This window comes from Stigmatopora nigra, chromosome 19 (genome assembly GCF_051989575.1).
Source record: "Stigmatopora nigra isolate UIUO_SnigA chromosome 19, RoL_Snig_1.1, whole genome shotgun sequence".
Classification (NCBI taxonomy): Eukaryota; Metazoa; Chordata; class Actinopteri; order Syngnathiformes; family Syngnathidae; genus Stigmatopora; species Stigmatopora nigra.
Window position 1 is genome coordinate 5354869 of NC_135526.1, and position 27412 is coordinate 5382280.

Genomic DNA, 27412 nt, shown 5'->3' on the forward strand with positions numbered 1-27412 from the left:
GCTGATCTGCATTTTTTTCCCATTTTATTATCACGATACAAAAAGTACCTTTACTTCTTGTGTTTCAATTGCAGGTAATGTAAGTGACAACCACCTTAAAAATGTTCAAAAGTACCTCATTTATTTTAATAATCCATTATTAAGCTCTCACCCTTTCTTAATCTATGTTTCATGTATTCAGATATACTTTAATTTCCAAAGACAGTTAAAAAAAAGATATATTTTTAAATACATCAACTTAATGTTATTCATTGAATTTATACCCAGATTAACTGTATATAACTCATTAAAGCTTATTTGAGGCTGTAACCAAAGATCCATTTACGTGCCACCTACAGTTGCTTGTACCATTAAATAGTAACTTTAATTGCAACACTAACAACATCTCATACAGTTCCAAAATATGAGTACATATACCTATGATGAATTGAGCAAATGGAGTACATATTATAGGGAGCTATGCGGTTACAACTAGATGCAAAGGATGCAAAGTCATTTGTTTATTTTTAACTATTGCAGCAAAAAGGTTGTTTACTACACCAAAACACTCCCTCAGCCCATTAATTCCAAGTCTAGTTACAGTCCAGGCAAACAAATCAAACTAGGAAAATTATGTCTCTATGTTAGAATAACATCTTTTGGTATGTCAGAATGAAAAGATCCTGTTGTGGGTTGGTAGATTTAAAAACGCTGTGTTTAAATGTATTACTGTATGTAAACCTGCAATTACCGAATGGACCAATTTTTCATCTATTTTCTTTAGTCTAGCATGGTACATGAGCCTTTTCTGCAAAATCTAGCATTGCCTTCTTCGCCATATGCAGTATACATTTGTGGTCCTTGAAAGGACATGGCCAGGAATATATTTTTGTCACTTTATGCTGTCAATTAATACTCACATATCCAGAATTGTATGCAACCCTAACTTGCTTTGAATATTTTTAACAAAAATGAATACAACTTTTGAGTTTCAATATATGTGCTATGTTATGTTTCTTCTCGCAGGGCCAGAGTTAACTATAACCCAAACCATATCATCACTCCAAAAGACAATATTTAAAAGTAAACATATTGACACTATTCCGCTTAATGGATCCATACGAGATCATCTTCTTGAAAATCTTGATGCAATTCTAATTAATGGCTAGAGTACCATATACAAAATAGTAAGGTATACAACAATACTTGATAGCTGAGGAAAATGTAACTATGTGAATTTGTAGATATTGTGGAATCACTTCCAATAGTCTGTGAATATGGATACGTCATGTCGTTTATTTTTCAAACGGATACTGTCTAACATTCAGCTCTGTAACACTGCGTGTTATGGTGTTTTAACCACGTGGGCTAGATACTACTTAGGAGATCCCTCCCTACCTTGTGTGCACTTTTGATGGAAACTTAACTGTGAATTAGCAGCTGTTTGCAAGCAGAGTTGTACATGCTGTGTTCTCTCTCCTGCAATTCCACTGCATGTCTCTCTCTCTACACATTGAGCCATAAAAGACCTCCCCCAAAAACACGGCCCCGGGACCACACTGTAGTGGATAGGGATGTCCCCATCGTGTATTGTTGCTGGTGACTCCGAGTCGCCCAATTTGGATAATCTTGTCTTTTGGACCACCCAATTTCAAAAGAGCTATCGCAACATTATAATCAGATAAAATGTGGATTTCAATCTCGCAAAAAAATAATTGCAAGTACTTTTTTTCAGCTGTGCGGCACCAAAATAAGGCTGCAAATTTAAAAAATGTCTTTAAAAAACTGGGATGAATTGACCTGTTCTAGTTGTGATTTTTTTACTGGAAGTTTTGTTTCAATAATGACAATATAAAAATATATTTGCATTATAATCATAGATCACTTTTTTAGGTGTTCTCTTAACTCATGACCTGTCATAGGGAGTGATAACTGCATTTGACGGCGAGGAGCGTCCAATCCAATTTGACTAGGGATTGGACACCTCTCGCAATCAATAGCAGCTAAATTGAAGAGAAAAAAAACAATTTTTTCGATAGATTCCAATCCGATTTCTGATAAATTCCAATCCGATTTCCGATCGGGGACATCCCTAGTAGAGGACACTGTATTGTTGTTGGGAAGTGGCTCTTTTTGTGCTCAATGACTGAACTGTATGTTGACTTCTCTGGTTCATGTGCTTACTTACTGTAATGAGATGTAGCAAACGGAAATTGAAATAAAAGGATGTTGTATTTTGGCTTGGAGCCCAATGTTTTTATTTTTTTTTTTTCCTTGGGAACACGTCGGAGTGATCAGAGAGGTACATTTTCTCCGAAAGGTATTTGCTGTTGTCTGTTTGTGCGTAACGAGCGTTTAGCAGAGCTTGACGATGATTAATTTATTAAAGCACACCGTGTAGTGTGAAAGCTTCCTACTGGGAACAAACCAAACACAAAAAGTTCTTTGAATTTTTCATGAGCAATATGCGAGCTACAATATTTACGACTATTTCACATTACACCGATGGACCCGGGATAAAGCATGCACATTATAAACTGTGCTTTTAATATTAAAGTTGCAAATGTTGTAACAAGTAAAAGAGGGGTAAGGTTTCACGCAATAAGATGTGATGTGGAATTGCTGCCTTGAGGAACAACATTAGTTATTTCTAATTATTCTGCACATTTTTAGGTTTACCTTTGACAAATATGAATGAAGTAGTGGTTTTTTTTAAAGGTTTTTCTATAAGTGTCAAAGTTACAGCTCAAAGCAGAAGCAAGTCAACAAAAAAATATGACATACAGATATATAAATGAAAATCTTAACATGACTCCTTTCTATAAATAGTATAATAAATACAATGATGAATAAATAAACACAAAAATACTATTTACAGGCTCAAAAAGAGTATTTGGCCATATGGAAGTCAGCAATGTCTCTAAACCATTCACAAATTACCAAAATATTTAGCAATTCATTTAATAATCAATTGGTGCAATAAGTAAAAATGAATATGGTTGAATTAATCATAAACTGTTGTTCATCTGTCTATGCATGCAACACATATAAAGTAAAAACAAAAACAACTAGCAAGGCCAAAAGCCCAAGCAACATGGCTGTCAGTCCCCTGCATGTTTTCATTCATACCACAGTATAAACTATTGCAAGAAATTTAATCTGGTCACTTGCCATTGATGGATAGCAGAGCTTGGTGATCCAATTTCATCAACAAATCGGATTTTCCAGCAGCGTAGCTCCACAGACGGGGAAGAATCGACCAAGAAGAACGGCTCAAATTGATAAGCAAACAAATCGAAATGGACAGGATGCCATGTCTGACAAACAGGTGAGATTGATAAGGAAATAATGATATGCATCCAAAGCTCCAACTTCCTGGATCTACAGGGGAAACCCTGCATAGTTTTCATGCCAATCATACATAGACAACTCGGATTGGTCCATTTATTTACTTATTTATTTTGCTTTGACTAGGATTTAAAAAAAAAAGAAGATAGTGTCACCATTTTTGTCGTATTATAGAAAGAGGAGTAAGAGTACATTGTAAAAAGAAAAAAAAGGTCAAATACTTGCTCTTGCGGTTGCTAGAATTATACTAGCATTAAATATATTTACTATCTCATAACTATATTTCATTTTTTAGCATTTTAGCGTGAATTGAAGGTTTTACAGTTTAATAGCCACAGTGGTTTGTATGTATTTCCATGTGCAAACATTGAAAATGCATTTTTTCACTATTTTCCATGACTTCTATTTGAACTGGGACTGTTTGTTCATGTTTGGTATCGCTCTCAAATGAAGCTACTGTCTTAATATCCATTAAATGAAAATAATTGCCTTGTTGAAATTGTTTCATTCTCTCAGACCTACTCAAACGTGTGTTTGATGGCTTCCCATTATGTCTGCTTGAAATTGCCTCGTAATGTCATAACCATAAACCAGGGAAATAACTGGAGTGCAGGGATCATGTGAAAGATGACAAGTTCACAATAAAAGTAACTGCTTGAAAATAATTACTTCATACAGAAGACTGTGAGCAGTTGCAGAGAGTTCAAAAAACAGGAAAAAAAGAAGGGCAAACATTTCAGACTGGAATTCAAAACAGGTATAAGCATGAAAAAAATAGACTTGAAAATGTTACTTCACCTCATGAAATCCATTTACTGTACTGTAAAATATGCACTCATGACAGCTGTGCTAGTAAACCCCAATACAATAAACTGTTTTAAAAATGTTATTTACAAGGACATCTGGCCATAAGAATTCACACTATTTATTGGCTGCAGTTAACATGCTTTAAGAATGGAAACATACTGACATTTTAGTTACATTTTTACCTCCAAGGGAATGGGAAAAAATACACAATGTAACCCTTTCATGCACAAAGTAGGACTCTTTTTTCACTCTTGCAAGGCCCTCATTTACCTCATTGGCTTGGTCAAGGACATGAATTTAAACATAAATCATGCATTGGGAGGACACCAGCAGTACAGTAACCTTGCTCATCAGTCTATCTCCCTTGAGATGGAGGTGGGTAGATGGTTCAGAAAGGGTATTGAATGTCTAAGCATGTCTTTGTATCAATGCATTAAAATGGGTGAGTTGTCTGATCTTAAATTCTCAGATTACCAATTATTTACTACCCATTGATAGGGGAAACGCCCACACATGGTCATTACTATACATATAAATGAGTTCCAGATTTCAAACGTACAGTGAATGCAGCACGGTTCGCCATGGCCAATAATATTGCAGCTAAATCTGAGAGACAAAATTCGGGGTTTACACAGGAGAGGGGTGGGGCAGTTTGGTAGCTAGGATAGCTACAAGCTAGCTCATCGACACCGATGATGTCGCTCAATCGGGCTCAGGTTTCTGACAACAACATGCACGTTTGCCTTCAATAATGTCAACATCAGTTAAGAGTATTGCATGAGGCTGCAGCTTTCCCGGCGGCGCATCTATCTAGTCGTCTTGATGATAGCGACTGCCTGCTGCAGCCGGCTAGGTGGAACTTTGTCATCATCCGCTTCAAATCCGGAGGAGGAGGAAGAGGTTTGGCTAATTAGCTAGCCGAGACGGGGCAAGGCGGCCCGTGCATGTCTTCCTCTCCACCTATTGCCAAAAGGAAATCTTGCAGTTCATGTTTCGCCAAGAAGTCAGTGCGTCGTCGCGTATCCCGTCTTGTTCGTACAACGAGAAGAGGAACATGTCCAGGTATAACATATACAGCCTCTTAGATTGGGTCTACGGCGGGGTGGACCCGAAGTTTGAAGGCAACGGGGGTCCTGAATGCGCCGCCTTCCTCGCGCCCCAGCAGCGCGTCAGTGAAAGTCTGGTGGTTCTTCTCATCTCCATCGTGGAGATTAGCGTGGCATTGAAGAAAATAAACATCCACAAAGATCTTAAAGTAGTGAGTAAAGAGTGCACAAGGTCAAAGGAGGATAGTCTTGGCAAGAACTTGTTGCTTGTAGCACTATGCATGACTTTTGGAGTGGAGGTGGGCTTCAAATTCGCCACCAAGACTGTGATCTACCTGCTGAATCCATGCCATGTGGTGACCATGATCCAGGTAAGGATGGGAGGAAATCACAACACTCTGGATTCTCCTCTTGACTACGTTGACAAATGTATTATTATTCATATGTAATATTGAAGGATGCCCAATCAGAACAAACAATGAGAAGAAGCACTTGCCAAAACATCACTTCCAACGAAACATATTTGTGGTGTCACAAATGGCATGCAAAGGTTTTCTACGTAACTTCAAATGATACATTTACATACCACAATGTCTACAGCAGTTTTTTTTAATTCTTCCTCATTCAGAGTGAAAGTTCTCCCTAACTACTTCCCATCTTCAGATTGTTTTTTTTGTTGCAATATCTTTTTTTAACTTCTTCAAATCTCTTCTGAATAAAAAAGAGGATAGTCCAACCCACTGTAGTCCATAACCTGACAATCCAGAATATCTATTTACTGTTATTGTCAAACAATGTATTGTTTGCTTTGTAAATCTTAACACTTTCCTGTGTCATTGAAAATGATGGACAACTATCTAGTGGCACTTTTCCTCATTCTGCTATACATTCTGTGTGAGTTTGTCTTACTTCAAGTAAAAGAGTTGTAACGTGAGAACTTTTGGCAACGCAGCTATTTTTATTTTTTAATACTTGGGCTTGCCGGGGTATAAAAAGGTATATATAGCTGGAATTGTCTTTTTACCAGGGCAATTGTGAAGTAGTTATCACCTGACCTTTCTCCCCATGTTATCCAGGTTCCATCTAAGTCGAAACTCTAGACTTTACTCTTATTTTTCGCTTTTCTTTGTTTTTGTACGCTCTCATTTTATTTTCTAAAATGTTCCTTAACGTCCTCAAGAATGATTTTTTTGTTCAAATGGACTAGATTTTTGTCATTTTAACCTTTTGTCAGAGTATAGCATTAAAGTACAAATATAAGTACAAGGTTAAAGTCAACATGGCCCGCACAAGAAGCCTGAGTAAACCTACATTGTTGTACTCCTCAGTTTGAACACTAGGTGGAGGTAGTCCATTAAACAGTGCATCCCCTTTAATTTAGGGGTCAAAATCTGACAAAACTTCCAGTCAAAATAAATTGGACGTCTATAAGCACCAATGGCAACCAATGAGTTAAAACTTGAAAATAAAAAGGAATCATTTTAAAACCTGAACCTTTTGGCATTTCAAGTTGGCCCTTGTAAGCTTTTAACTGGTACTCTATTTTGACCTCCATTATGACTTTAAATATACCAAATAAACTGCATATAGTACTTTAGTTGAAGCTGTCTAGACAGTATTACTTCCATTACTTTTACCATTTCAACCAATTCGGGGTGCCGATGATCACTGAATGGAACAGAACTCTGAGCATTTATGTTTTAGTTGTAAAATTAATCAGGGGATACAGCTCATAAAGTTAATTGTGTCTTTAATGCAACGTCAGCACCATCACGGATAGTTTCCCAACGCTCACGCTTGTGGACATAAAGTGGATAAATTGTTTACTGGCACTATGCAAAGTCGTGATGAACATGGTTAATAATTCCTCTAAAGTCTTATTGTTGCAAATCGGTAACAAACCATTTGCATATGTTCAGACTTTTACCGGAACGTGGCGTAACAGTGTGGTTAATTTACGTAATACCTCACTGTACTTTCTTCGTCCAGGACACTTGGTGTCTTTGTCACCTACCAGTTATTCACATATACACTTTTACACTCTAGTACTTACTGACAAAATGTTTCATGTAAATTCCAAATAGTCCTTTTTTGGGGGTGTTTTAGCATTTGTATGTTTCAGAAGTGTTATTCTAACTGAACCCACATACACTTACACACTTGAAATAATATCACCACTGCACACGGCAGAAGCCTAGCAAGGGATTAATGGTAGTTATCACATTATCTCAATCTGGCTTTGGCACGCGTCACTTGGAAGAGACAGATTATGCTTGCCAAAAAATAAATAAAAAAAATCTACCTCTCTATATCGCATATCATTTTTTTTTTTGACAAACGTACCGGTAGTGACACATGAATCTTTAAGCAGTCCGTTTCAAAGTTTCAAAGCAAGCGTGCAAACATCTTTACTTAGTCAAGAGCTTCTTATTCGGAAGCAGCTTGTCTATTCATTTGCATGAAATCCATTTCATACTGTAATCTCTTATGGGGGGGAAAAGAAGAGGGGAAAAAAACTGCCATTTGGTAGGAAAGTGTATAATGGCCACAGCATAAAAATTTGCTTATAACTGACTGCCATTGACAGTACTAGAAGTCTCATCCACAACATATGTGACATACATAATTGAAGCTTTAACCTATTCCATTTTTCTGCAATCCTGAAAGCTCTTTTGTCTCCCTCTCATTTCACTTGACTTTGTCGTTCACGTGTTAAAATCCGCATTATGTCGTCACCCTTTCCACATTTTTATGAATATAACACGAGTGTGTAACTTCATTTGTGTTTCTGTTTCATAGATCTTTCTACTGGCCTGCCCACCTTGTAAAACTGCAATGGTTGTGTTTAGGTGAGCTCATTAACATATAATACTCATCATTAAAATGTTCCTCATTGTGTATCTCATGCTTATAGAACTCTAAACAGTTAAAATGCCCCTTTAGAAAACACTTGTTCAATCCAATTCAAGTCAATATGAGTGCAGTATCACAATTTTTTGTGTGTTTTTAGGCTGCAGGTCCATATGTTGAATGGGGCGCTCTTGGCTTTAATGTTCCCGGTGGTCAACACCAGACTAGTAAGGAACCGTCACGGCACTTTATTTTATTTGTAGACTCGACTATGCTGTCTGAGCCTGCATGAGTAGCCATATGCGCTGTCCATGTCCAATACAAAACATTACAGTGACGCTTGTGATTGCTTCTCTGTCTCTTTTTCTTTAGCTTCCATTTGAAAAGGAGATTTACTACATTCAGCACTTCATGCTGTATTTGGTGCCACTTTACCTTTTCAGGAAAGGAGGTAAGGTATCTTTCTTTCCCCTTGGCGTTCATGGAGCACAATAAGGTTTTTCCTAACACAATATTAAGGCATTTGATACCCTTTTGCTTGCAAGGATGGTTCAAATCTAATTGTGGGTAAAACAGGAAAAGCCAGTTTGACATCCTATCCTCTCGCTGCAATGCAGTATAGGGCTAAAAACAGAAGCTTTTCAACCCAGATGCTAATTTATTTTTCAGTCCTTGCAAACAAATGTATTCGTTTATGGTGTGTGCTTCATTGTGATAGGTGTGTACAAGCCTGAGCCCCTGGGGGACATCTGGTGGGCGCTGCTCTCCACAGGCATCCTTTTCCTCTATCACTTCCTCTTCTTGCAAATTCTTGGCCTGGTAAGAAAGAGACCTCTGCTGGCTGACTGTTCATACTTCATTTTTTCTTTATTTTTTATTTTTAAAAAGTTAATTTTTCTATCCCTACCTTTTTTGGTCGCTCTAATGAAAATGATAATCAAAAAAAAATGTATATATATATTTTTTTTACTACTTTTGTCCTATCATGTATGTAATGGAAAGTACACCTTTGGGTGAAATCTTTAATGCATATATTGACTTGGGGAAAAAAAATGGAAATACATTTTAAAAATACAAGAAAATTTGGACACATTTTAATGTTTAATCTATGGACTTAAACAAAACATAAACAAAAACATAACTACAACATGTTCTAAATTCTAAACCCCCGCAGGTGACCGAGGTAAATCTCAACAACATGCTGTGCCCGGCCGTGTCCGATCCCTTTTACGGCCCGTGGTACCGCGTGTGGGCGGCGGGCCACCAGACCCTCCTGACCCTGATCCATGGAAAGGTTCTGACCCTCCTCTCGCAACACACCGGTCCCATGTGCAAACACCTGTTGGATACACTCCGACTCCGCGGCAAGAAATTCGACTGAGCCTTTCACTCCCATTGCCTTTTTAAGTTGCTTTTATCTGCAATTTTAGCACATTTTTTGGGGGACGTATGCCCTCCCACGTCTGGTATTTTATTCACGTCGGCCTACGTGCGGACACTATTTGCACGCCTAAAGCTATGAGGGTCATTATTTTTGGGTGGTTCTCTGGTGCTCTGCTTTGATATCGAGAGCTTTTTCCCCCCCACCCCAGAAATATGCAGGAAATCAAGTCGTGCTGCCTTTTTTTCTTTTCTTTCTTTCTCTGCCCAACACTGATCTGCTGCGGTCATTTTTTTTAAATGTGGTAAAGGTCATATGATAGTGAATTTATCTGCCATTTATTTTGTATCAAGTGTGTCGTTTTTGTTTTACAATGTAAATGTAAATTTGTGTGCGTCATCAGTGTTTTTTTAATAACTGATGAGAATGCTTTTATGTGATGTGAGAAGGGAATGACTCATTTAAAGTCACTTTCTGTTATTTATAAACAGAAAATATTAGTATTTCATCAGTTATGTTACTTATCATTTCAAACATCAGTGTAGCATATTGTACAGTGTGTATACTGTACTTCAATGTAAAAAAAGGGATTTTTTTTTTACTATTGAGGGATTATATGTAGTTTTTAATTAAAGTTATTTCCGTTAAACAAGGTCTATGTGCATGTCTTTGCTGCTTCAAAGTCTTGGTCTGCAGTGATGTGCTTTTATTGTTGGAAAGGTTCCATTTTACACCAAAAGGTTGACATAGATTTAATAATATTGATGTGTTCAGTCCAAATAAAAATCCCTGAACACGGATGTTCTGGTGTTCATTTGTGTCCGTGCCAAAAATCCATCATAAATAAAACAAAAGACTTGTTTGAGTTGACTTTTTTTATTGAATAAATGATTTTAAAATGTAACAATGTTTAAAACTACATTATCTTCACATCCACTGCTTACATACTCAGATATCCCATCTATATATACTTCCACCCACCCCAACTCATTTGGATTTATTTTTTTTGTTTTTGCATCACTTTTGCTTTTTTTCCAGTTGGGATCTTACTATCATGATAAAAAAAATGCTTGTTTCAAGTCTTATCACACTAACAGCAATTCAAGAAAGGTTCTAGCTCTACATGGGTGGGATTTTTAGCTCTCCTACTTCATGTTTTTTCCTCCATCAACATTTTCAAGTTTCTAAAGCAGAGTAAAAGATTCCTAAATGAAAATAACAAGAAATAAACATCGGTAAGAGGAGTTACACCAGGCAACCCTCCCAGCCTATCTCAGGCCACTGTAACTAAAAAAAAAGGTCATTTTATACAGTAAAACATCTTAGAAGTTGGCGTCCCAAAAATTCCGAACATAGAAAACCACTCAAATAATTTTGAAACTAGATTCAAAATATTTGAAAAGAACTTTTGATGTACAAAAACAGTCATTTTCTTTTTCTTAATGTCACATAGTAAAAAGTTTCAAACAAGTTTATTGTAGTTCTTATTTTATTTGTCATTTCCATAGTGGAGACCCCCCCCAAAATACACCCACCCACCCCCAACTACTCATCTACTGTATCAGTGCGATTGTACACCAGTGCAGCTACTGGATCCAGAATAAAGAAAACAGGGTATTTCCACCTTTTAATGGCATAAAAATAAGAAGAAAAAAATCCATCTTTTATACAAAGTATAACTGCTGGTCTTGTGGGGGACAAAAAAACATTTATAAACCCATAAAGCTACGAGGCACACCATGGGAGTTTCATTTTTTTATCTTTTTGTTTTGTTTTAATTAGAGCAATATAACAACAATGATAACGAACAAAGTAAGTAACAATTTTTGCAACCATCTTTGATGCCATGAATGGCTTCAAAAGATACTTTCAATGAGAAAATCACCGAAAGATTGGGTTGCTAAACCAGTGGAGAAACATTTAAGGGATGGATACATACATACAGACGTTTTTTTTTTGTCAACTGCAGGAATGTCTTTTTTTTTTGGAAGGACAAGAAGTCAAGCCTGACAAGCTGCATCTTTGGTTCAGTCAAACAGGACAAGTTATCTTTAAAAAAAAAAAAAAAAAAGTAGTTTCGCATTATACATAAAAACCTGCTCGGTTTACGTCTACATTACCCAAACAACTCTGAATCTAGATCAATTCAATTTGGATTTTTCTTCCCAAATGGAGCATCATTACACAAACCGACTAATCCGTGGTATGCGTACGGGGAGAAGGTTAACACGTGACTTCTTGTCCTTTCAAACCTGCACAAATGTTGACAACACTAAACAAAAAAACAAAAAAAAACGCCCCAGAAAAAAGAAAAAAAAAACACCTGTTAAACAGATCTGCATATTTCGAGGAGAGTAAAGGTACCACATGTAAGATTCTCTCACAATAGTTTGAATGCTAACAGTACATTCTATAAAGTCTGCTGCTGGAGGTCATCCCGCCGAAGGAATATCCATTTTCCCATAGGGAACTCATCCCATAATCAGCCACAGTGGATTTGATGAAAGCAGGGGCTACGTTTATGTCCTTCAATGTTAAAATGTGCCGCATTTGGGCAGCAATATATACTGAAGAGAAAATCTTACATGTAACATCTTTCAAAGTCAATGATATGATGATGGATGAGTCCGCATGACCAGTCACAAGTTGTGACCACCCCAATATGAGGTCTGATAGCACCATTATTTGTCGTTACTCTCTTAACGCTTCTTAAGAGTATCCAAGCATAATATATACTGTGTATATCATGGAGAAAACCATAGGTCTCATACTCATACATACATGCAACTAAACACATTGCATGTGTATACAAAGACATATATGTTAAAGAGCATGGTCAATTTGGTTTTGCAGCAGATCATTTCTGGTTGTGCTGTGATTAAAACGGAGCGGGGGATGGATGCCCAGTTCTTCCCACCATTTGACCTTCAAAAGTAAGTAACTAATTAACTATCAAGCACCCCGACGGGGAATCCAAAAGCAAGAAAAAAAACAAGAACCGAGCATCTTCTCCAGGCCCGTTTGTTGTTAACGCATTCATTTAAGGCAACACAACTTTAAACGTCGCTTCGGGTGAGCTGTGGATGGAGTGCCGAAAGCCCTTGACGTTTTTTTTTTTTGCATAAAATAAAAAAAGAAATCCGCCAGTGGGTAAGGCTGTTACCAAAGATATTGGTCAAGTAACAAGAACCTCTCAAAAAAAAAAAAGGTCAAACTAATTAAGAGCAATTGCCATAAGACGCTCAATTTCTCACAGGTGATGTCATTGAGCTACTTAATTGACTTTAAGACCTTAATTCGGATCTTGCACTATGAATAACAATTCAAGGTGAATATCCTTAACTTCAGCCAACCGCGTTTCTTTTAGAGAATTGAAACTTTTGAAATATTATCGCCCTGTCATCGTGCAATCCGTTTGAAATGTGCGAGTGGGCCAGAGAGTGAACAAACATTTAAAACTTGCCACTTCTAATGGATTGGATGTCTGGCACTGAGTTGAAGAAAACAAATAACGGTTATAGAGATGCAAAGTTTCAAAACAAAACAAAAATAACGGCAAAGTTTCAAAATATATGGTTAATGTAGTGTTGCACCAATATTAGTATCAGCCAGGATTGCCAATGCTTCACAATAGACGATGTACATATTTGCAATATGTGCAACACTACTTCAATTCAATGATCCAAAATGTTGATGCACACATAAAAATGATTGTTGTGAGCCCGTGTAAAGACTCTTGTATTGCCATTAAAATGTTTGGTGCAACACAGCATGATACATGATATCTTTTATGAATCTACTGGAAAGCTACAAAAGTAGATGAGGCGTCTATCCTTCTTTTTTTTTGAGAGGTATTAGAAAGAAGACAACAGCCTTTGAGGAAAAACACCTCCCTGCTACATAGTGTTTACAGTTAGGAAAAGAGGTGATTTAAAAAAATTAAAATAAAATAAAAAAATAAGCCCAAACATCATCCTCATTAAAGAGACATCCTTCCATCCACAGAATTTAGGTTTGCTGAGCAGACTTAATAATAAAGGTTAACATTTTAAGAATATAAATGAAGGGTTTTTTTATGCTGCAAAAACCACAGGCCAAAAAAAAACAACTGAGAAGGTGAATTTCTTGCTGTAATCAATTGATGCGTTGTAGCAAACCGTTGCCAAGTGGACGTCTTGGGAGACGGGCCAGCGTGGCAACGGAAACTATCATCATAAAATGGTACAGTAGTAGAAATAGCTAGACCAGGAGGGGGCGGGCTCGCCTGGGAAATGGTCCGCAGAGAGGTCCAATGATTGGTCATGCGGCTCGCTGTCAGGAATAATGGTTGTACGGTGGAAGAGGGTGCCCGATGCCATTCTGGTAGTGATGATGTTGGCGGTGGGCTATGTATTCCGCATAGCCCATTGTCATCTTCTCGCTACGGTACCTGAGCACGGGAGAAGACCGATTTTCAGGAGAACGTACGTAGTTCATCCTGACTTAGACTGGTTCGATATTAAGGTATGTAACTCATTCCCTGCCATTTTTGACACAGACATTGACAGTAGGTGTCAGTTAAACTGTAATTATTCCTTTAATTTACCCTCTTGGTTTAAATGGATGATGGAAAACAGGCCGAGGTAAGCAAGTTTTTCAATTGCAAAGGGAAAATAGATTGACTTCATCCTGTAAAGCGGACACTGTTGTGTGAGCTTACCTGGTTAACTTAATGGTCTTCCTGAAATCATTTGTGATGGGAGCTTTGTAACCTCCCTTTCGTAGTAAGGAATCTATGGTTTGAATGTGGTCCCAACCTACAAATGAATATTGTTTGTCACATATTGTCTTATCTTCATTCAAAAGCAAGCTTCTTTTGAAGGACTTGAATATTGAATGCGTTCTTCCATCAATACTTGCCTTGACTGCATTTTGATCATCTTACGTTACTGTACACGTACAAACTTAGCAAAGTTACAAATGATCAAATTAGATTTTTCTTTTTTTCTTCTTCTTCTCAAAAGCAATGACTGACATATCTTGTGACCTGACTTCTACAACATATTTGAACATTTTAATGACAACATAATAATACAAGAGAGAACTTCATCTCACCTTGCTCCTTCGCAACCTCTGGCAAGTAGGTGGCGGTGCGCTTTGATCCTTTCTCATTGAAAAATTCTATCCTAATGCCGTGAACACCCACCTATGACGATAGAGCAGAAAACATTGAACACAAAATATTGCTAAAAAAAACGCATATGCAGATTGACAAAGCAGTCACTCACCTCCCAGTCAAGGTAATCACCGACGTCTTCAAAGTTGGTGAGAAGAGACACTGAGCAGAAGAGGCGAGGCAGCTCATCCCTTGTCATGGGGGGGAAGCGGCTGTCTTTAAGGGCACTACAATACCAACCACCCAAAGGTAACTCAATTAGGTGCTTGGCTTATATCTGTTATACCTTTCTTTTTGACAGGAGAGTCAAACACATTTTTTGCAGAATATTGAGTAACATGCCTCACCTGGTAAGGGTGTACTCCCTGAGTCCTGAGTGCAGATTCATGGCAGAAAAAGTACCTATACAACCCCTCAACCGCTTATCTCTGCCTATTTTCCATGTGACGAATAGCGGGCTGCAAAAGAAAAGAACAGGATTCATGAGTTTCAGGAGGATTTTCAAACCTTTATGGACAGAAGAACGGATGATCACTGGCCTGGTAAAAAGAAGGTAGAATGTGAAATAATGAACACCAATATGCATTATTCTGTATGAACTGTAACTTTGATGGAGGTCTGCTTGTACTCTAAAAATTGAGTTACATTGTACTTAATGGCGCGAGACACAGGAAATGGCACACCCGCTTTGTACTGTAAAATACTCCAGGATTTACAGGCACTTGCATAAGTAGAATAACCAGATGCTTTTCTCACATATACTTACTTGGCTGCCACCAGCATTTTCAATAAAATGAGCAAACGACCGCATCAAAGTATTTCAACATTCTCCTCACTCAGCATCATTTTATGGGCAAGTCTTTCATATTGGTTCTGTCCTAATCAGAATTAAAAATATAAAGTTTGATAGCCTGGGTGAAAGCCACATAGTTGAATGCCTAATGGAATTAAATCATTCATGACAAAACATACAAAGCAAAAAATAAAAAATAAAAATTGTTAGGACACTGACGACATTATGTTATGTTTCTTATAGTGAGCAATGAGAATGGGTTGGCATATTTTAACTAGGGACTATTGAGAAATGGCCTCAGTTGTTCTGCAGTCCTTCTTTAGAGGGAAAGTCAGCGGATTTTCCTGTTATGAAAGGTAAAATTAGTCACGCTTGCAAGGCCTGTTAGCGGAAACATGAGATGCTTTTTTTCATGAGGAATGGGAAAAAAATGTGGCAACACCCATAACTTTATTTCCTGACTCTTAGGCTGGACTGTATTAAGCACAAGTGTTTAACAAATATGATTCTATATGACTAAAACTAGAGAAGTTAGTTGAAATACACAATGTGATATTAGTGTTGGGTGCCAATGTAGTTGGGAGATAAAAAAAATCTCTATCCGAAATGTTCTGTAAAAAAAAAAGTGTTCCGTATACGATACTTGATTTGAAATAGGATTTTGCACTAGTTTTGACGGTAATGGATGATATTTTTGGATTTTTCTTGTTAACTCAATGGCTGCCATTGACGGAGGTACACGCCCAAACCATTTGAAGTGTGAATGTTGGCAGTGAATGCAGTGTAACATTGTCTTCCATAAATGGGTGAGTGCCAAAACCCCAATTATGAAAATGTAATTAGCTGTAGGGAAACGTGGTCATTGTTCGATTATAAATGCCTTCAAAAAACGTGGGCTCAACATATCGGATTACCATCTTTATGCTAAAAAAAAATGCTTATTGTCAGCAAGATCGGGGCACTTGGTAAAATGGAAACAATTTAAACCAACATTGACTTGTAGAGTCTATTGCATATGCAGTATTATTCATATTAGGAACATATACATCGAGAGAGCAGAAAATTCTATGTACTGGCCCTGATCCTTCTTTCTTTGTCATGGATGCTAACATCACAATCGCTTTGATTACACTTTACCCTTCAAAAGAACACTCTTGAGGACGTTATGTATGGCAAAAAATAATGGCATGTGTTTATGCTTACTAATGGTTCAGATCTTATAAAGTGCTTCCTCATAAAGCTACCAGTAATAGAGAGCCAACCAAACCAGTCTTTGAATGTAGCAATATGGAGTTCATTGAATGTAGAACTAACGAGATTAAAAAGAATACGACGGATATCCAACGTTATTTAGTGTTCTGTTTCCTTGATTCATATTGTTTGTGCTTGAATACATTTTTTCATCTCTTTGACTAAATAAATTCAAGTTTAATCTTTTTTGTTGCACCCTTTTTGTTGAGACATGCTAATAATAGCTTGTAGCCCACAAGCTTAGCTACATTAGCCGGCGATAGAAGAGTTAACAGGTATTCATTAAAAAAATATGCACAGAAACCCTCTGGAGTCCAGTTAAAAAAAGAGAGATAGTCTTTCGTATTTGTGCACTAGTGATCGTCAAATTGTTTTAATGCAGCGTTTAGATCTATGGATTGTAGGCCAGTAGAGTCAGTAAGGTTGTCTTCGACAAGGCCCCAAATTCCAACTGGCCACAGTCGAGAGATTTTCACATTAAAATTGTTCCTGTCAAGTATTTCTTAGACGTGACAGTTGATGCCCTGAAATCGGACGCAAAGGCTCGGGAGGGATCTGTCGCCAAAGACTCTTATTGTGACAATACAACAGTGTTGATTTGAGCATGCAGCAAAAAAATGGAAAAAAACAAGGAGACAATAAGTTGTGACTTACTAGGGATCGTTTGTAAACCTGGGTGTTCTCGGAGGCTGGTATCCGTACAGATGGCAATAAAGCACGTCAAAGCAGAAGCAGCACATCTCCGCCGAAACCACCATTTTCCTGCCTCCACTTCCCGGTCCAGGGCTGAGATTGGGGCTAAGGCCGGATGAGGTGTAACCGACCGGGGCTGGAGACAGTGTCGATAGCGCGCTCGTGCCGCCGCCGCCGCTCCCACTATTACTACCACAGCCGCTAACGCTACCCCCGGATCCCCCCAGGCCGTTGGCCCTGCTCACGTTCGGCGCTCCCGCAACAGTGGCCGAGGAGCCAATCCCCAAGTCCGATCCACAATGTCCGGTTCCTGCCACTCCGCTTCCAGCCCCCACCCCGCCGGGACCCCCCGACCCGGGCGATCCCGACAGCTTCTGCTTCTTCACCCCGCAGCACCCGGCCGCCATCTTGGAACAATCTGCACCTACACACCGCTTCCGACCCATAACCGTCACTGCGGGAAGGGTGGGGGGACGCAGACCTGACGCACGAATCCCACTGCGTTGACACGTATAGCGGACGATATACTACCACCCCGCTGTCACGCTTGGTTTGATCCCCCCTGAACGAATGTCGTAGTGGGGCGATATGACGGGAAGACTGCAGTGTCACCTTAGCGCCGCTTCAAGTCTGCGTGACTTTACCGAGCCAACTCTCCCCCCCAACAATTTTTTTTCTGCTTAAGCAACCATTTTCCCCTTATCGCTTAGCTCGGAGCTCTCGCACGACAGTATACAGACCGGCCTCCCCCACGATGGACACGACGCCCTCCCTCTTTAGGGGCTGTCAAGTCAGTTGTCAAGCAGCATAGAAGTTGAGGCCGTGTTTGACAGACGCCGGGCGGTCCAGATGTCCAGCCGACGTGCGTCGTAGCTCCTTCCACAGCAGCAAAGCTCTTCAACTAGAAGCCTGGAGCTCAAGTTCGCAGTAGCCATCAAGCTTCAGCAGCGATTGCGCACAGTGCCACGGACGCTGCTTCCTATAGTCCAGCGGATTCTTTGCTACCGCCTGCACAACTTCTAATGACACGAGACTTTGCTGGATTTCCAAGCGCTCGAAGCACGCAGGCGAAAATGGCATCTGTCAATGCGGGGCTGCCGTGGCACAATAGATCGCGTCGGCGCAGAGCAAGACATTTCAGGAACATTAGCGCTCAGTTTGCACCTGCATCACCCACAGTCTGTTCTTGGACCTGACTCAACACAAACGCCCCCCGCCCACCAACCTCCCTCCCTGCCTCCCTCACTCCCTCCCGCACACAAAAAAACACACCCGTCAAACGCCGAGCGGAAAGTTTGAAATAAAGGTTTGGCCAGAGGCTGTCATCCGTTTCAGTGGCTTCATAAACAAGCGCATTCTCATCGTCGCTACGAGACGCGTCCCACAAAGCACCGATCGGGTAAAAAAGAGCCGGTGATATGTCTGTAGGCACAAGCGCCCGTGTCGATGTACGACGCATCTTGATTCAGGAACGTTGATTGCGTCCATTCGCTACGCATAGTGCGCAAACTTTTATAATTTCTTGTTTGTTTTTTTGTTTTGGCATAAGAGTTGTACGATATCCGAGAATTATAGTGTTTTCCGACTTTTTGAAGCATTGTCAAAAGAAGGCACCCATTAGATATGGTTATTAGATCATAATAATGTTAATAGATTGGTTGTATTATTGAAAAGAACAAATAAAAGATAAATACACAAGAATTTGAAGAATTGAATATGCGTTTCTTAGTTTGTTTGGTTTGGGATTTTTTCTGCGTATGCTGGTTCACACTCCAGTACAGTAGACGGCGCTAAAGCGCCTGAAGATTAGGTGCCATCTACCATAAAAACAAGATTGCGGGGCGGAGCTATATGTTTGAATGTAGCGCGACTAAACGGAATGTAATGTAAGAACAAAACTGCAGCCTATCCAGCAAAAACTACTTTATTTCTGGATACTTTTTGCATTTAACCTCATCGGAGAATAAGGAAGAAAGGTAAGCCAAAGTTTGTGAAAAAGGCACTTTCATTGCCAAATCTGATCCTGCAATAGTTTCTTTTTCTGCAGTTGCTGAGCGGTTCTAAATGAAATGCAATGGTAACTGACGCCCTATAAACAATGTCAGTTAATGACATTGTTCGTTTTTAAAGGTTATTTCAAATCCCCATAATGGCCAACGAGGATGCAAAGCTGATACCGGTGCGAGTTGCCTTGCGATGTCGTCCTTTAGTGCCAAAAGAAATTAATGAGGGCTGTCAATGCTGCCTTACCTTTGTGCCAGGAGAACCACAGGTCTGTATTTATAGTTATATAGACTCAGCATATTGAATTCCCTACTTCTGATAACCACAATATCTAAGCTGAAAGTACCATATTTGTTTTGATTTGTTGTCGTACCATATAGTAAGTAGTATGTCCAATATACCTTGTTCTTTCAGGTGGTGGTTGGCACAGAGAAGGCTTTTACCTATGACTATGTATTTGATCCCACTGTGGAACAGGATGAGGTCTTCAATACGGCTGTGTCCCCTCTCTTAAGTGGACTTTTTAAAGGTAAATGTAGATTGTAGAAAAAATAAGTACGTACAGCAGGAAAGGGGAGAAACGTAGCAAAGAGGTTGAGGTTATTTTTGTTCTATTTTTTTTTCTGACAGGCTACCATGCTACAGTACTTGCATATGGACAGACTGGGTCTGGGAAGACCTTCTCAATGGGGGGAGCATACACATCTGCAAAAGAGGATGATCCATCTAACGGCATTATCCCACGTGTCATCAGGACCATTTTTAATGAAAAGGAAAAGAGAAGCGACGGTGAATTCAGCATGGAAGTGTCTTATCTGGAGGTGTTATGAATCTTTTTTTTTCCTCATAGGATCAATATTTATTTGAGAGTTGGAAATGTTTAATCCATGCAGTTGTTTCCTCTTTCATTTTAGATCTACAATGAGGATGTGTTAGATTTGTTGTGTACATCTAAAGATAGACTTGCTTTGAGCATTAGGGAAGACCCTAAAGGAGGTATAAAGGTAAATGTTGTTTAAAAAAAAAAAAAAGCAATGATTTATCACCTGATGGTTGTTTTGTCTTCGCCTCAATGTGTCTTTCCATTTTCTCAGATTGTTGGGTTAACTGAGAAGCGGGTGGTCTCAGCTCAACAAATGATAAATTGCCTGGAGCTTGGCAACTCTGCTCGCACCGTGGGTTCCACGGCAATGAATGCAGCCTCATCACGCTCTCATGCCATCTTCAGCATTACACTTGAGCAGCGAAAGGGGAAAGACAAGTTAGTGTTATTGTAGCCTGCCTGGCTCACAAGAGTCATCCGTTTCTTTGCCTTATTTTGGTTTATTTTCACAGACTTGACTCCATTGTTTCAAAACTGCACCTGGTGGATCTGGCTGGTTCAGAGAGGCAAAAGAAAACAAAAGCAGAGGGAGAACGTTTGAAAGAAGGTACGATACTGAACTTGGAAGCTGCTCCTAAGCGTGATGGTGGATTGAATTGATTATGTCTTGGCTTACATTTTCCCCCTCAGGCATCAGCATCAATCGAGGCCTTTTGTCTTTGGGCAACGTGATCAGTGCTCTGGGTGACGAAAGCAAGAAAAATGTCTTTGTCCCTTACAGAGATTCTAAACTCACTCGACTGTTACAAGGTAGGCTTTGATTTTATTTTTAGCTCAAGACTCCAACACATCCTCCATTCACCCAACACGAGTAATAGCTGAATTGTTCCTTTTCTGTCCAAAAACCACAGTTTGAATGTAAAAAAAAAAAAATGGGATAGCTCAAATAGGGATACCATCCAATGTTCCCTCTGAGCTGTGCGCATGCGCAATTGCATACTAATCTCGTCTTCTCTGCGCAGCAGCAATCGTATGGCTCGCAGTAAATAAAATGAACTGAGTTTAAAAAGATTTGGAAAAAGCTATTTTATGCTTGACAACAACAAGACCTTGTTTGCACATACTGTAATCATTAGATTCCCTCGGAGGCAACAGTCACACACTAATGATTGCATGCATCAGTCCTGCTGACTCAAACTTGGAGGAAACCGTCAACACGCTCCGATACGCTGACCGAGCTCGGAAAATTAAAAACAAGCCTATCGTGAACATCGACCCCAGAGCGGCGGAAATTGGACGCTTGCATACACAGGTGCATGGAAATCATTACCAAAATTTAAAAAAATGAAGTTCCAATTGTTATTTAATGAAATTGCCCAAATAGTCCGAGTTCTGACAGTCTTTTTATTAACAGGTTCAGGAGCTGCAGGTAATGCTTCTTCACGCACGTGGAGGAGTTTCAACTGGGCTCAACGGGTAAGATGCAAGTTTGGAAGGCTTTGCAAAAGTTAAGTTAAGTTAAGTTAAGTTTGCTTTGTCTTATTTTCCTTCGGACCCAGGCCAGAGACAAGCGAGACTATGAAGAAGTTGCTGGAAGAAAACCACAAATTGGGCAAAGAGTTGAGTGAGACTGTGGGACAAACTGCCCTCATGATTGAGAGGAATATTATGGTGCGTAGCTTAAAATAACAAACAAAATCAAAAAAGTTGCCTCCATTGCCCTAAAATATTCAGGAAGAAATTATGGAGAATTGGAGGAAAAATATTCAATTTCATATTCTTTTTCAGATTGAGAAACTCCAACAATTTCAGCAACGTGCGATGTAGGTTTTCAAATCTTTTCTTTTTCATGGTTTTTCCTAATGTTTTGAATATAAACATGTCTGGAGAGGTCCAATCCATTTGGACTGGCAGAAAAAAAAAAATTAAATTCGAACAAAATTAGGAGTTTTGTAAGGAATTTGACAAAGTTACTGTTTAATGATATAAATGGCAAATTTATAAAGAAACTGCTGCATTTGTTGATGCGCTATTACAAATTGTTTTTTTTTTACAAGTGGGTCACATGGGTCAAGATAGCTCAAAGATGCCTTTGTTTTATACTTGCAGTGTAAATCGTCAAAAACTTTTAGAGACCCTTGAGGATCAAGAGTTGAAAGAAAACGATAAGAAAAACATCTTGAAGAACCTTATCTTGGAACTCAAGGTATGCAAATCACCACTAAAACCACAATAATAGATATATTGTCCATCTACTTACTAATTCTCCCTAACTAAAATATTCTATTAGAACGAGAGTGTAGGCATTAATGCCTCTATCGACGCCATGACCACTGAGGTGGATGACCAAGATGAATTGGGCAACGTCGGTGATACAAGTGCATCCTCATCCGTGAGTTGACGTTTGTTATAGTTTGTTCATTCATCCCTCTTGGTCAGTGTATCATACATCTAGAGCAGGGTTCGGGAACCTTATTTCCTGAGAGCTATACTCAGAATTTAAAAGTAAAAATACACGAAAATGTGAGCATTTATTATTCATTTAACCACTTTGAAAGTAAAAAAAAAGTCAGAAATCTTTTGAGAGCATTATTTCACTGTTGCTAATCAATGAGTATTAATGAAAGAATGCATGCAGAAGAGTCTAATGAAGAAACATTATGATTTAAAAAGGTGGAGAGCCATATACACCCATCAAAAGAGCCACATATGGCTCCCCGAGCCATAGGTTCCTTGCATACGTATCCGAATGCAACCTTTCAGTATGGATTCTTTTGACATCCTGAACTTTGATGAAAAATTGAAAAAATATCTGCTACTGTTTGTCCGTCAGGGTTTCCAAGTGAAATTGAAACCCAAATTGCCTATTTTATTTTTTCATCACTAAGGATGCCAACGCAAATGAGGGAAAGCTCTCGCTAGATGGCTTTACGGCCCATCACGCACTGCAGCAGGCTCAGATGTCTAAAGAGCTGATCGAGCTCGACAAAGTGTTGAGATGGAAGGAGGAATTGGTCAAAAAGATGTGCCAGAACGAGAGTCAGTTGGAGTCGGTACAGTCGGAGGAACAGGTAAGCAAAAGTTTATCCCATTGTCACATTGGGGTTGTACACATAGTGACTTTGGTTCAGTGCCTTATTAACTGGATGGTCATTTGCCATTCTCGCCATCCTACAGAACAACTTGAATGAGCTGCAGATGACTGTAAACTCGCTGCAAAAGGAGAAAGAACAGCTTGTTTTAGCACTTCAGACTGCCAAGAAAGACACCAACCAGGCCAAGTAAGCGCTCTATTTGCTCTTCAGGGCGGTTAAACTATACAAAGCATTCCAAATTCACGTGCAGCTCAAGAATTTGTTCGTCCATCTTTATATGACTGGCGCATTTCCCCGTAGGCTGAGCGAACAACGGAGGAAGCGTCTGCAGGACCTCGAGAGCCAGCTGGTTGACATGAAGAAAAAGATTCTTGAACAGTCCAAAATGCTTAAACTCAAAGAGTCTTCTGTTCAGAAAGTCAGCAAGCTCACGCAGGAAATACAGGTTGGGAACAATTTTGTGCAAATATATATAATATATTGGATTTTTTTTCCTATTTGCGCCTATTTTCGACTTATTTACTACTTAAAGTAACGGCCGTATTTTCCGCAGGCAATGAAGTGCCAGCGTACGCAGCTTATGAGACAGATGAGGGAGGACTCTAAGTCATTCCAATCGTGGAAGAGCAAGAAAGATAGAGAAGTGCTACAATTGAAAGAGAAGGTACAGCTTCTGGTCTTTATTAGTCTACAAATGTACACTGGAGATGTTTTTTTTTTTTTTAATCGTTCAATTTTACAGGATCGTAAACGTCAGTATGAGCTACTTAAACTTGAGAGGAATTTCCATGATCAAGCCAATGTCTTACGTCGCAAAACGGAAGAGGTAAAATGTCTTCTTTTGCACGTCTGTGCAGTACAATTGCAGTTTACCTGCCCTCAAATGTGAGGGGTAGTACTCTCATTTGTAAAATATTCCCTAAACCTGTGAATGCTTTGGCCAACAGGCGGCAGCAGCAAACAAAAGACTAAAAGACGCTCTCCACAAGAGATCGGAAGTCAAGAACCGTGGAAATGAGGGAGCTGCTGCAAGAGTGAAGGTAGTATTGTCCTGTTCCACCTTCTGACTTGATCATGAGAAAACATTAACTGGATTTCTACTCTACTAAATGCCATGCAAGATGGAAAGAGAAACCAATCTCTTGCTCATATGCCCCCATAGAATTACATTATTAATGAAGTTAAAAAAAAAAAGTACAATTGCACCACCCCACAATCAATTTATATTTGAACTGCCCTTCAGCAAATGTTAAATTCATCAAGTAGTGCTGCAACCTAAAACCTAATTATCTAGCCCATTTGGTCCAAATGTAAAACTATCTAATGATCTACTAACCCTTGTGAGTAGTTTTCGGGAAATTAATCAATTGCTTTATAACCAATGTCTATGTTCATAATAGTAACGTAGTATTCCATTGTACTCCATCGGGACTCCACAGCCTAATTAATGTTAACCATGTGTCTTCTCGGGATCAGAACTGGCTTCTCAATGAAGTGGAAGTTACAGTTAGCATGGAGGAAGCTCGGCGTCACCTCAACGACCTTCTTGAGGAGAGAAAATTCTTGGCTCAAGAAATAACTCACCTCAATCAGCAGATTGAAGCCGGGGACCGACCGGCAGCTAAAATCAGGGTGATTTTTCTTTTTTTACTTGTTCTCTGTGTCATCAGCCTCGATATGACGACTTAGCCTTTGCTTCTTTTTGTGTAATTGGTGGCTTCAGCGTCGGACACTGATCATTTCTGAGTTGGAGAACCAGAAGGCGCTGGAGAAGCCTTTGTCTAAACAGTTGGAAAATCTCAAAACAGAAATGGAGCTCAGGTCAGTCAGACAAAACAGTTAGATTTGATTGGATCAGTACTATTTATGCAATGACTACAAAAATCTTGCCTTTCAATGAATCCTTTTGTAATGCTATTTCTCTCCAGAAACGCCCAGATAGCCGATCTTCAGCAGAAAGTCATCGCTGCAGACGGGGAAGGGCGAATGAAGCACCGCATAGACGCTATCACAAGCATTGTGGATGCCAAGGGTGCCGTCAGGGTCTTGGTAGCTGAGGTGAATATTGTTGTCCTTCCAAAAATACAATTCGGATGGGGCGTACGCTTGAACGTTTTTATATATTTATATATTTTTTTACTCTCCCCTCCAATTTTATTCAGCTGGTGTCGTCAAAGGTGGGCGCGGCCAAGCTGGAAAGTGAACTCCAACAAGAGAAAGCCAGTAGACAAGAATTGAAAAAAACGCTGGCCGATGAGCAAGCATTAATGTCCAGCATGGACATAGAACACCAACAGCACATTATGGAAATGGAGCAGAGGCACCAGGACAATGTAGTTTTTATTTTGATCCATTTCTTTTGCCCTCATTTCATCAGATCCCCCCCTCTACAACAGTTGTTTCTCTCCCGCAGGTCCAATGCTTTATCGAAAGAAAGCAAAAAGATGAACGTTCCAGGGAGAAGGAGCTCCACCAGCGTCTGAAAATTCAGGTTAGCTTCCAAACATACAAAAAAAAAAAATCAGAACAGAAAGAACCACTGAACTATCTTTGTTGTCCTCAGGATGAAGAGCTACAGAGACTGCGCACTTTATATGAGGAGAATAGACGGGTAATGCAAAGTTTAGTCCACTTGAGTGCTTCCTCTCATTGCCAGATGTCTTTTTTTTTTTTGGTCTAAAGCAAAACGCAAAGTCATCATCAAAGACATTTTAATCCATTGAAAAGGGCTATATTTTTTGTTTAGTTGCAGAAAGAGGAAAACTTGCATCCTGAGAAACTGGACAAGAATTGCAGGGCCTCAAAGAAGCCCAGGTCAATTGGGGTAAGGACTCACTTTATTGCTTGGAGGGTCTTTTCGGGGTATTTCAGGCATTGTTAAAAGTATGAAACATGCTTTTGAATGTTCATACTGTTTTTCTTTATTTCCAGTGCTCCTGTAAAGGCTCCTGTATCAACAACCAATGTGGCTGCCGGAAAGGGAAGTTGACGTGCAGTGAGAATTGCAACTGTGACCACCAGAAATGTCAGAATTCGGATGAGCAGTTTGCTAACGAAGTAGGTTTTCATAGAGAGCGCTGGTCCATTTTCTCTTTTAACTGGCAAGGGGCCATTGAACAAATTCAGTGCGTACAAAAATTCTTCCTCAATTGTGTCCCAGGATGCTAGCTTGAATGAAGCCAATTCTGGAGATTCTTCCAGTTCAGATGTAAGCTTCTTCAAGCCGCTTTATGTCCCAACAACAAAGGTTTGTGATTTCCCTTTCAAATGCCAGATACTCATTATCGCTCAATGAACAGCATAACGAAGGATTCATTTCAATTATCTTTCAGGTGTTAAAGGAAATTGGAGACAAGGGCAATAACACCACAGACCTAAGGTTAGTCCGTAAGACCCAGACTATATTAAAAGATGAAGAAGTAGCGCCTGATCAGGAGGAAGATGGAACTATCATCAAAATCCTCAAGAAGAAGAAAAGACTGCTACCAACTTCTCAGTATAGTTTTTTTTCTGGCTGCACTCCAGTTATGGAAGAGCCTCCCTCCGACTCTTAAAAACTAACTTTTTTCAGTTGACGTAGGTTTGTCCTCTTATTTCCAGAGAAGAAATATCAATTGTTAGTTTTGGACTCTCCTGCCCGACTTAGTTAGAAAAGGACCAATTATTATTATTATTTTTACTGCACAGAAGCTTGATGAATGAAAATGTGATTTTAGTTTGTTGATATAAAAACTATGTTAGTTACTGTATTTGCGTTGAGGACATGTTGAATAAAGCTGCTTCCAACTGAAAGCATTTCTTTGTTCATTCTTTTTACACTACAAAAAGTAGGTAGGGTTATACCTTTTGAACATTTGAAGTACATATTATATAGTGGATGCATGTATTTGTCCGTTTTTTTTCTTCTCCCTTTGGAATATTTACTTATAATGATTATGTTTCCTTGTAGAAAAATGAAGTCATCAAGAACGGCTCTGATTGGTGAAGTGCATGTGACCGGCTCAGCAGGTAATGGTGTTATCTGGTGTAAATTGCATCTGAAATGATGACTATCAATCCAAAGGTGAGCAAGAGAGACAGATTTATCAGTGTCACACATTATTGCTGTGCACATATTCCCTCTCTTCAAGACGTTGGACTCTGCACTCAAGCGTAGCCTTCCTTGAACTTACAGATAAGATAAGTCC

The 27412-nt window shown here is 39.3% G+C and overlaps 4 protein-coding genes across 4 annotated transcripts in view; 2 read left to right on the forward strand and 2 right to left on the reverse strand.

The window, feature by feature from the left end:
* Window positions 1–3318, reverse strand: part of gabrb4 (gamma-aminobutyric acid type A receptor subunit beta4) — a 91135-nt gene extending 87817 nt beyond the window's left edge. Inside the window, exon 1 of the mRNA XM_077740576.1 lies at window positions 3151–3318. The gene's annotated coding sequence lies outside the window, so the exon portion shown is untranslated. The remainder of the gene's footprint in view (window positions 1–3150) is intronic.
* A 1422-nt stretch (window positions 3319–4740) lies between these two features.
* On the forward strand, window positions 4741–10276 carry tmem164 (transmembrane protein 164). Its single transcript, XM_077740021.1, has 6 exons — window positions 4741–5551; window positions 7980–8029; window positions 8191–8257; window positions 8403–8481; window positions 8749–8849; window positions 9205–10276. Exons 1-6 carry the CDS (start codon window positions 5123–5125, stop codon window positions 9409–9411), a joined length of 933 nt encoding a protein of 310 aa, XP_077596147.1. The 5' UTR covers window positions 4741–5122; the 3' UTR covers window positions 9412–10276.
* Window positions 10277–11025: 749 nt separating this feature from the next.
* On the reverse strand, window positions 11026–18512 carry ammecr1 (AMMECR nuclear protein 1). Its single transcript, XM_077740020.1, has 6 exons — window positions 17265–18512; window positions 14914–15024; window positions 14679–14793; window positions 14506–14596; window positions 14111–14207; window positions 11026–13840 (listed from the first exon to the last, which is right to left on the reverse strand). Exons 1-6 carry the CDS (start codon window positions 17747–17749, stop codon window positions 13726–13728), a joined length of 1014 nt encoding a protein of 337 aa, XP_077596146.1. The 5' UTR covers window positions 17750–18512; the 3' UTR covers window positions 11026–13725.
* kif4 (kinesin family member 4) lies at window positions 17289–27017 on the forward strand. The gene is given in 29 exon segments (XM_077740022.1): window positions 17289–19279; window positions 19409–19575; window positions 19722–19836; window positions 19938–20128; window positions 20222–20311; window positions 20402–20568; window positions 20643–20737; window positions 20821–20940; window positions 21267–21442; window positions 21545–21606; window positions 21690–21836; window positions 22210–22336; window positions 22421–22522; window positions 23019–23201; window positions 23308–23411; window positions 23526–23670; window positions 23779–23889; window positions 23968–24051; window positions 24173–24265; window positions 24702–24857; window positions 24949–25046; window positions 25154–25283; window positions 25388–25558; window positions 25639–25716; window positions 25789–25836; window positions 25972–26049; window positions 26157–26282; window positions 26386–26472; window positions 26558–27017. Coding segments are annotated over 28 exon segments (3429 nt in total). The 5' UTR covers window positions 17289–19279; window positions 19409–19452; the 3' UTR covers window positions 26780–27017.
* Window positions 27018–27412: the final 395 nt, after the last annotated feature.

Bases quoted from the DNA above. Each gene is read 5' to 3' on its own strand.
- tmem164 (XM_077740021.1), top strand. From the start codon at position 5,123: ATGTTTCGCCAAGAAGTCAGTGCGTCGTCGCGTATCCCGTCTTGTTCG. The intron at 5,552-7,979 runs GTAAGGATGGGA...TCTGTTTCATAG, and splicing joins ATGTGGTGACCATGATCCAG to ATCTTTCTACTGGCCTGCCC. The intron at 8,850-9,204 runs GTAAGAAAGAGA...AAACCCCCGCAG, and splicing joins TCTTGCAAATTCTTGGCCTG to GTGACCGAGGTAAATCTCAA.
- ammecr1 (XM_077740020.1), bottom strand. From the start codon at position 17,749: ATGGGTCGGAAGCGGTGTGTAGGTGCAGATTGTTCCAAGATGGCGGCC. The intron at 14,597-14,678 runs GTGAGTGACTGC...CTATCGTCATAG, and splicing joins GTGATTACCTTGACTGGGAG to GTGGGTGTTCACGGCATTAG. The intron at 13,841-14,110 runs GTAAGCTCACAC...TCCCGTGCTCAG, and splicing joins AAGACCATTAAGTTAACCAG to GTACCGTAGCGAGAAGATGA.